The sequence below is a fragment of the Neophocaena asiaeorientalis genome, unplaced genomic scaffold (genome assembly GCF_003031525.2).
Source record: "Neophocaena asiaeorientalis asiaeorientalis breed wild unplaced genomic scaffold, Neophocaena_asiaeorientalis_V1.1 scaffold478, whole genome shotgun sequence".
NCBI classification, from domain to species: domain Eukaryota; kingdom Metazoa; phylum Chordata; class Mammalia; order Artiodactyla; family Phocoenidae; genus Neophocaena; species Neophocaena asiaeorientalis.
Genome location: NW_020173200.1, coordinates 1,458,014 through 1,467,237, shown reverse-complemented (window position 1 = coordinate 1,467,237; position 9,224 = coordinate 1,458,014). Strand labels below are relative to the sequence as shown.

Here is a 9,224-nt window from a genome sequence, read left to right as displayed (position 1 = left end):
GGGTTTCCCTAGGGGAAAGGCCCTGAGAGCCAGCCGGGGGTCACTCTTCCCAGCCCCTCCCTTCTCCATCCCTGGGGAGGGGCACCACCTTGGCCACGCCCCACCCCCCACCCCCCGGGGGCTGGGCAGGAGCTTTGCTGGGGACCTTGCCCTGGCTTAGGTGGCGGCTGTGGGCGGGCCCCTGGCCTTTCCAGCTCAGGCCTCCCCCAGCATTCTAGAGCCTGAAGCCACTGCCTTTGCTGCTGCCACTGCAGGGCTGTCACCTCTCCTTCTCAGCCTCTGACCACTTGCTGCACCCCACCCCCAACCCAGCTGCTCCTGTCACCTGGCCATGACCTCGGCCCCCCCAGGTACCCTGGCCCAGCCCTGAGGCCTGGAACCCCTATCCCCTCCCCTGGGCCATGGCCAACTCAGGTCTTCAGCTCCTGGGCTACTTCCTGGCCCTGGGTGGCTGGGTGGGCATCATTGCCAGCACAGCGCTCCCGCAGTGGAAGCAGTCCTCCTACGCAGGCGATGCCATCATCACCGCCGTGGGCCTCTACGAAGGGCTCTGGATGTCCTGCGCCTCCCAGAGCACCGGTCAGGTGCAGTGCAAGCTCTATGACTCGCTGCTTGCCCTGGAAGGTAGGCCTCATGCCCACTGGGATGGGGAGGTGGATATGGGGCTGGGAGGTCCGGAGCAAGCTTTCCCACGGTCTGCCGTCTGCACTGGGCTGCCCTCTCCAGCCCCTGCCTCCCGTGCACTCATGAAGATCCAGGCCAGCCTGGTGCCCTCCTGGGGGCAGGGGCTCTAGGTTCTAGCAGCCATGGGTCCACATGCCAGCTCTTCCACTGTAACCTTGAAGGAGTCACTGACCCTCTCTGTCCTCATCTGGAAAAGGGACTAGGACTTTCACAGGACTCTGGGTCAGAGGAGACGAGTGCCCGGCACTCAGAGGCTCTAAGTCAAGACCCTTCCCTCCATTTCTCTCCATACTCTGCAGATACACTGTGCACACAGACCTACTTGCCAGTCCTGCCATGTAGACAAGTATGCCGGCACTCGGGTACACCTACCCCCACGCACACACAGCCACACACGTGTACATGCACGTCCACACCCAGGCGCTTGGGCACACGGGTGGCTCTCCTGCCCCTGGGGGGTAGGGCTTGAGCCTGACAAGCTGGCTCGTAAACAGGCGCCACTGCAACTCTACCCCTGGCTGGGGGCCGACCCACCTGCCCTCCGCCCCGGGGCCGCACAGGCCTGAGCTGGGCTGCTGTCACATGGCCCCCACCACTCTGGACCAGGCAGGTCATCTGGCCTCCCTCAGGGACCCAGATCCCCTGAGCTGCCCCCCAGGCCCGGGACTGATGCCGGCAGCAGGCATACAGCTACCATGGGTGACTCAAAGGGCACAGGGGAAGGTAACTAGAGTCGGAATGGACAATGGGGGAGGCATCCCTGTCCAAGGGCCAACCTGGGCTGAGCTGGGCCTCAGACACCCTGGGTCCTCTTTCTGGTGAATCTGAAAGGCCTGAGGAGAAACTGCCCCCCCCCGCTGCCTGGGAGGGGTGGGCCCCAAAGGGAGGCGCCTGGCCGGAAAGCAGCTGATGGGAGAACTCATACCACCCTGTCACCACACACTACCTGGAAGAACCTGCCAGGGAGAGCGAACGGTGGGGTTAAATGGTGAGGCTCAGCCTCCACACTCTGCCCTCACACCCTGTAGTCACCTGAGCCCTCAGGATCCCCTCACACCTGCCGCAGGTAGTAGCCCAGGAGGAGCGTTTTTTTTTCCCTCCCACCCCAACCAGGTCACATCCAGTCAGCGCGAGCCCTGATGGTGGTGGCCGTGCTCCTGGGCTTCGTGGCCATGGTCCTCAGTGTCATCGGTATGAAGTGCACCCGGGTCGGAGACAGCAACCCCATCGCCAAGGGCCGAGTGGCCATCGCTGGGGGTGCCCTATTCCTCCTGGCGGGTGAGTGCCTGGCTCCTCCTCCATCCTCTTGACCGTAGCAGGTAGCCCCATCCTGGGGGGCTCTCTGGAGGCCAGAGCAGAGCTGAGACCCCCCCCCAACCCTGTCTTTAGGCCTCTGCACTTTGACGGCCGTCTCGTGGTATGCCACACTGGTGACCCAGGAGTTCTTCAACCCCAGCACACCCGTCAACGCCAGGTGAGCACCAGGGCATGGCTTGGGCCAGGGAACAGGCTGGGCCTCCCGCTCCACCTCCTCTGGGACCACTGGCCTTTGTCCAGCAGGGCACTTGGAGGGGGAAACAGGGGATGGACGAGCCCCAGGTGCTGTTACTGAGAAGCTCTCTGGAGTGGGGAGCAGCTGTGGCTGGGCCCTGAATGCCACCCCAGTAGCTAAATGCCGTGGCTCTGGATTTAAATCCCAGCTCTGCACGGGCTGGCTGTGTGACTGGCAAGTTCCTTAACCTTTCTGTGCCTCGTTTCCTCCCCTGTAAAAGGCAGCTAGGACCGAGGACGGAGCTCAGTGTGGTTGTGAGGCTTCTGTGAGATGGTGCAGGTAAGGGACTTAGCACAGTGCCTGGGCTGTTATTTCTGTAGGAGGCACAGTGAGTTTGGGCCGGAGAGATGAGGCTGGAAAAGTCCTGAGGGCAGATGGCAGAGGGCCTTGCAGCCATAGGAAGGTTTCTTTCCGTGTCCTGGTGTGGAAGGCAGGACAGTCCCTCTGGTTGTGGTGTGCAGAATGGTGGGGAGGGAGCAAGGCCAGTAAGGTGCTGATGAAAAGGTCTGGAGCAGAGGGCTTGGGGCCAGGGGCTAGCAGTGGAGAGTAGGCCCAGAGATATTTAGGAGCTAGAGTGGTCAGGACTTATAAGGCCAGGGTATGGGGGCCGAATAGGGGGCTCTGTGAAGGACCTGGCCCCTCCCTTACCTCTCAGCTCTGTGGGGAGCAGAGAATGGGATAGTCTCAACCCCAAACATCCCAACAGGCCTTGGGCCCTGGGGTGGAAGGAGAATGAGAAAAGAGATGCCTGGGTTGTTGAAGTCAGGAGGGCTCCCTGGAGGAGGCAGCAGAGTGGAGAGGGGGAGGAAATGAAGACTTCAGGAGTGAGGTTCATTCCCTGGGGCTGGCAGCTCTAGCCATGAAAACCTGCCAAGCAAGAGGTAGCTCTGCTCAGAGATACCTGGGGAGCAAGCTGGTGCTTGCTCCTGTCCCTTCAACACTCTGCAAGGCTGCCTGAGTTGCAGGTCCTGTGCTGGGCCCTGGGGACATGGATGAATCCGGTGCTGTCTGCCCTCAAGTTGCTCCCCAGGGAGCCAGACAAACAAGGAACTGAACAGCCACCCAGTGAGAGCGCCAGGCGGCGAGCGGAGGGGGGTCAGGGGAAGCCTTCGGGGAAGGTGGCATCTGAACTGGGCCCTGGAGGCGGAGCACCGGAGGCGAGACGCTCCGGCAGGGGGCGCCTCGTGCAAAGGCACAGAGGTGGGGAGACCCGAACGCTGCAGAGGGGGCGCCGGGCTGGCCCGCTGGGCTTGTGGGTGGAAAGGCCGGAGTGCCAGGTGGAGCCGGCGGAGGAGTCTGGCCTCCAGAGGGCGGCGGGAGCCCGGCGGCGAGTTCCGTGGACCAGACCGTGACCGAGAGAGGTGGCAGGACTGCCCCGCCCCTCCTCTCCCCGACGGGCCTGGCGGGCCCCCCAACGCCCCCTCATCTGGCCGGAGGAGGAAAGGGGCTCGAGGCTGCGCGGAGCAGCCCAGCCTGAGCTGGGTCGCACCGGGTGGTGTTGATGTGCTGGGGCAGGGGCGGGAGGAAAGATGAGCGCTCACCCCAACTTACCGGGCGAGTCCGAGGACGCTTGTGAGGCCCCAGCCTCAGCTCCCCACGTCCAGCCCGCCCTCTGCTCTGCCAGGGCGGAGGCTGGGAGCCCCCGGGGGAGGACGGGGCGGGGCGGAGGCGCAGGCACACCTGATGGCGTCCTCCACCCCTCGCAGGTACGAATTTGGTCCAGCCCTGTTTCTGGGCTGGGCCGCCGCCGGCCTGGCCATGCTGGGCGGCTCCTTCCTCTGCTGCACGTGCCAGGAGCCCGAGAGATCCAACAGCAGCCCGCAGCCCTACCGGCCCGGCCCCTCGGCGGCTGCCCGAGAGTATGTCTGAGCCCCGCGCAGCATCCGCCGGCCCCTGCCAGCACCCCGGGCGGGGCCAGGAGGGCGCAGGGTGTCCCCCCAGCTCGGTTAGGTTCTGAGCAACTTGTCCCCAACCCAGGCACACACCCTGCGCTCTGAGACTCAGACCCAGACACTCAGAGAGAGGTGGGAGGCAGGCCCCAGCCCTCAGGCACACACGCACGGCCGGCACAGGTGCAAGCACGGCACGGACCTGTCCACACCCCGGCCAGCTGCAGTCCCTTTCACGACCACTTATTTACTCACTGACAGGCTGTGTGAGTGTCTTCTCTGTGCTGAGCCTCGAGGACACAGCAGTAAAGACAAGCTGGGTGCCCAGTGCCCTGGGGTGACCAGAGCCCATCGCCTCCCCCGGCCCATGGGCTCCTCACAGCAACCCCACGGAGGCAGTGCCGGGGGACCAATGTCCCCCATTTACACACGAGGAAACAGGTTCAGAGAGACCAGGAGGCCTGGCCCTGCTGCCTCTGAATAGAGGTTTCACAGTATGCCTAGTGCTGCATGGACATCCACACAGATGGCTAATCCAGGCAATGTCACCCCTGCCCCAGAAATGGGCCCCGGCAGGGCTGCTGTGAGCCGCACTGGCCAGTCCCTGGGTCCGTGCCTGAACCCCATAGCCCCTGCCACCCCCCACTGCCTGCTGCTCCCCCCGCTAACCAGCTCTCCTCTCTTTTGACTTTCAGACCAGTTGTTAAATTGTCTGCCTCCACCAAGGGCCCCCTGGGTGTGTAATGTCCAGGTTCCCCAGCCTGGCTCTGTCTCACTGTCACATCTAGACCGGGTGCTTGGTATCTTTTGGAAAGAAAAGTGAACATCCAGCCCTGAGTGTGGTGTCATTTAATCTGTCCCTGGTATGATGAGGGTGGGGCCTGGCTCAGAGAGGTCAGAGCTGGGTCCCTGGGGTCCTTGGGCACAAAGAGAGGGAGACAGATCCAGTGTGGGTTACACAGCGCATCCAAGCTGATCAGGAACCTCCCTAGCTGTCCTTGGGTTGGCACCAGGACCTCCTTGACTGGAGACCCCCAGTCAAGGGAAAATTAACCCGGATCAGCCCCTGCCCTCATGCTCAGGCCTCTTCCATCCCAGACATCCTCCCAGGACCCTGAGTCTCTCTCTGGCCTCTGCCCTCTGTCTCTCCTGACCGGAAAGAGCTGGCCACAGCTCTTGGAAAGAACTGTCCCTTGCCTTCCCCTGCCCTCAGCCAGCTCTGTCCTGGCTTCCTCCACCACCTGTCCTGGGACATCTCCCACCAAGTCACCAGATCCTAAGGACGCAGCTCAGCCTTCTCCCCTGACGTGCCTCTGAGAGGTGGTCAGACAAGATGACTATCGCGCAGGCACCTCCAGGAGAAGGTAGGGGTGGGAGGGGAGAAGCAGATGGCAGAGCTGCTGTGGGATCGTCCACAGGCGCCCCAGCGTGGCAGCGGCTGCACGTACACAGGGGCGTCTCAGGGGCCTGAGGGGGTGGGCCCTGAGCCCTGGCCCCCGGAACTATGAGCGAGAACTACAGAAGAGTGTCTCTGGGTGCCTGACGCTATAAAGCAGCGGCTCTTGGCGCGCACATTCGAGTCACCTGGGGAGCTGATGCCTAGCTCACCCCCCACCCCAGGTGTCCCAACCTAATGGGACTGAGGTGGACCTGGGCATCTGAGGTCAGCAGCACTGAGGGCACTTCTGTGAGGCCTGAGGTTTGGGGCTGAGGGGGGACACATTTCTTGCCCCTCTGAGGGGGTCTCATGTCCAAGAAGAGGCGGGACAGACAAGAGGAAGCCCGTTTCCCTCTGCCTTTCCTGGGACCAGGCCGTTTCATGAGATCCACACACCCTCTCAAGAAATAAACCCCTTTTGGCTGAAACAATTGTGCGTTTGATTTCTGTCACACACAGCCAGAAGAGCCCCGACTAATGCCAAATTTGGAACCTAGAAAGTGAGCGTCGCAGTGAGGGCTCCTGTTCCAGGTGTCGCTGAGCAGGTGGGGTGTGGAGCCCAGAGGCTGACCTCTCTGTCCCAGGCGGGGGATTCGGACACCCTCACTATCTGGTCAGGAAGCGGTTGGCTGGGAAACCACGTGTCATCTCTTGCGGTTCAGGGACCACCAGAGGCTTGGGACTTGGTCGGAAAATGTCGGGATAGAGTGTGCTGGCTGCCTCAGAGATGGGCTGTGAGAGAGACAAGCTCTGGGCCAGCGGGCAGCATGAAGGCAGGGTGGAAACAAGCTTCCGTGTGATCCTTCGTAAAGAGAAGACTTTTGTGGCTATAGCCAGAGATTGGAGAGCTGGAGAGTCAGCTGACCACTCACAACCCAATCAGTACACTGATTAACAACGGAGTGGGGTCCTGGCAATGGGAGAATGCCTGGGAAAAGTTTAGAGTTTGCAGCTAGAAGAGTTTGGGAGGCCTGATCCCCTCCCCCATGTCCCCAGTCTCTCCTCTTTCAAATGTCTACATCACGGTCACCTCGGCTGCCAACCTGTGACAGGGCGAACTGTCCAGCTTTCCTGTTTCCTGTCCCAGCCTCAAGGCTAGAGGGCTGAGAGGAGACCCAGGAAGGTGGGTCAAAGGGCATGATCCTAAAGCTTGCGCTGTTATTAGCAGAGTTCCTCCAAGAATGAAATTGGCAAGCCATAAAAGACGGTTTGGGGAGGGATATACCTGTGCCCTCAGCCCCGAAGGAAAGCCCAAGTACCGGGGAGGGATATACCTGTGCCCTCAGCCCCGAAGGAAAGCCCAAGTACCGGGGAGGGATATACCTGTGCCCTCAGCCCCGAAGGAAAGCCCAAGTACCGTGGCAACAGGTGTTCAGCTAAGGGGAGTGAACTGGGAGCTGGAGCAGCTGACCAGTGCACTCATCTATTGCCTGAACCTGAGAATATGGATAGGAACTGAGTATCAGATGATGTCAAGGAATTATGGTTAATTTTGGGTTATATGTATTGTTTATTTTATGTGATAACGACACTGTGGTTGTTACTTTTTTAAGCCTTGTCTGTCAGAGGTGCACACTGAAACAATATAATGGCTGGATTTGCTTTAAAATACTCTAGGAATAGAAAGGTCAGGGGCAGGAGAAATTATAAAATAAGATTGGTAAATGCCAGTGGTACTTAGGAGTTCACTCCGCTCTTCTGCACACATGTGTGCGTGTGTGTGCGCAAATGAGAAAAATCTAAAGGTTAAAAATACGTCTAAGTTTGGGCTTCCCTGGTGGCACAGTGGTTGAGAGTCTGCCTGCCGATGCAGGGGACACAGGTTCGTGCCCTGGTCCGGGAGGATCCCACATGCCGCAGAGCGGCTAGGCCCGTGAGCCATGGCCGTTGAGCCTGCGCGTCCGGAGCTTGTGCTCCGCAACGGGAGAGGCCACAACAGTGAGAGGCCGGCGTACCGCCAAAAAAAAAAAAAAAAAAAGTCTAAATTTTACTGGCTGTATAATTTAGTATCCTCCCTGCTGACCACTGGAATAAAGGTGATGAATAGAGACTCTTGCTACTCAGAGCACAGTTCTCCAACCACAGAATTCGCATCCCCTGGAAACTTGTTAGAAATACAGAATCTCAGGCCCCACCCCAGACTAGGTGAAACAGATTCAGCATTTTAAGGAGACCTCCAGGTGACTCCTACACATACTGAAGTTTGGGCTAGGGAGAGCTGTGTGTTGCTTCTCCTTTTCTAGATTTCAACTGAGAATTGCAACTGAGCTACCATTGAATACTGGATGTAGTGAAAGTGGTTCAATTTAAGATTTTGCCTAGAGTTGGCCAAGCTTATGGGGAACCACAACGAAACCTGATCCAGGCGACACTGGCCATGGAGAATGGACAACACCCAAAGCAGTGCTTCCTGACCTTTTCCCCTCGTAGAGCACATGAAAACAATATTTAATTCAATATATGAGACCATTGCAGGCAATTTTATTCTGGACAACAGTCTTGTTGAAAACAACTAAAAATGTGGAGGAAACGGATTCACTTTGCTGTACAGCAGAAATTAACACAACATTGTAAAGCAACTATACTTCAATACAATTTTTTTAAAAAGAAGAAAAAAATGTTGAGGAAAGGGTAAACAATTCTTCAAAGCAGCAAAGGGCTGACACGATGCTATGGAACCACAGAGTCAAAACCCGAAGCACTGCCTCTCCCTCTCTGTGCAGTGGCCAACGTGGTCACCACAAAGCTGAAGAGTCCTTGGCTGGCAGGGTCAGAGATTGGTTACGTATAAGGGGATTGAACAAATAAGTAAATACACTGAAAATAATGGGAGCCAGGCTTCTCATTGTCAGAGAACGGATTTACAAAGATGGAAATGAGGAAGACTAGAATAAATCTTGTGGAGTTGGATTGGAATTGGAGGTATCTGGATGAACACACAGCTTTTTTTTTTTTTTTTGCGGTATGTGGGCCTCTCACTGTTGTGGCCTCTCCCGTTGCGGAGCACAGGCTCTGGACACGCAGGCTCAGCAGCCATGGCTCACGGGCCTAGCCGCTCCGCGGCATGTGGGACCTTCCCGGACCGGGGCACGAACCGATGTCCCCTGCATCGGCAGGCAGACTCTCAACCACTGCGCCACCAGGGAAGCCCCACAGCTTTTTATATATGTAGATAAATGTAGAAATAGATATAGTTGTGTGTGTATGTACACATGTGCGATATACATACACAGAGCCTTCTGTAACCATGGATGTGGACCCGGAAAGATGGAGAGCCGACTGCACTACATTTTTTTATATAAGGGACTTGAGCATCCAGGGATTTTCGGTATGGTTGTGGTTAGCGGGGGAGGGGGCTGGGTGTCCTGGAATCAATCCCCCATGGGTGCTGAGGGTCGACTGTACATATATCTGTGAGCTCTATCCCCTAGACAGGCCAAGAACAATGAGCCCCAGGGGCAAGCCCATATCTTGGTTTCTGAATACCATTCTCTACTAAAAGGTAGCAGAACTCCAGGGAGAAATGGCGGATTCGAGGGCTGGGGTAAGGAAAGTACAAAATGAACTTGGATCATCTCGTTCCAGAAAGTAAGAACGTGCTCAAGGAATGATGGTGACATGTCTAAAGGATACAGAAGCCAGACTAAAGGGGTTCCCTCTG

The 9,224-nt window shown here is 58.1% G+C and overlaps 1 protein-coding gene across 1 annotated transcript; it reads left to right on the top strand.

Annotated features, from left to right (window-relative positions):
• Window positions 1-200: 200 nt before the first annotated feature.
• On the top strand, window positions 201-4,955 carry CLDN19 (claudin 19). The gene is made up of 5 exons (XM_024744719.1): window positions 201-624; window positions 1,798-1,962; window positions 2,074-2,158; window positions 3,943-4,095; window positions 4,821-4,955. Exons 1-5 carry the CDS (start codon window positions 402-404, stop codon window positions 4,867-4,869), a joined length of 675 nt encoding a protein of 224 aa, XP_024600487.1. The 5' UTR covers window positions 201-401; the 3' UTR covers window positions 4,870-4,955.
• The last annotated feature ends 4,269 nt before the right edge of the window (window positions 4,956-9,224 follow it).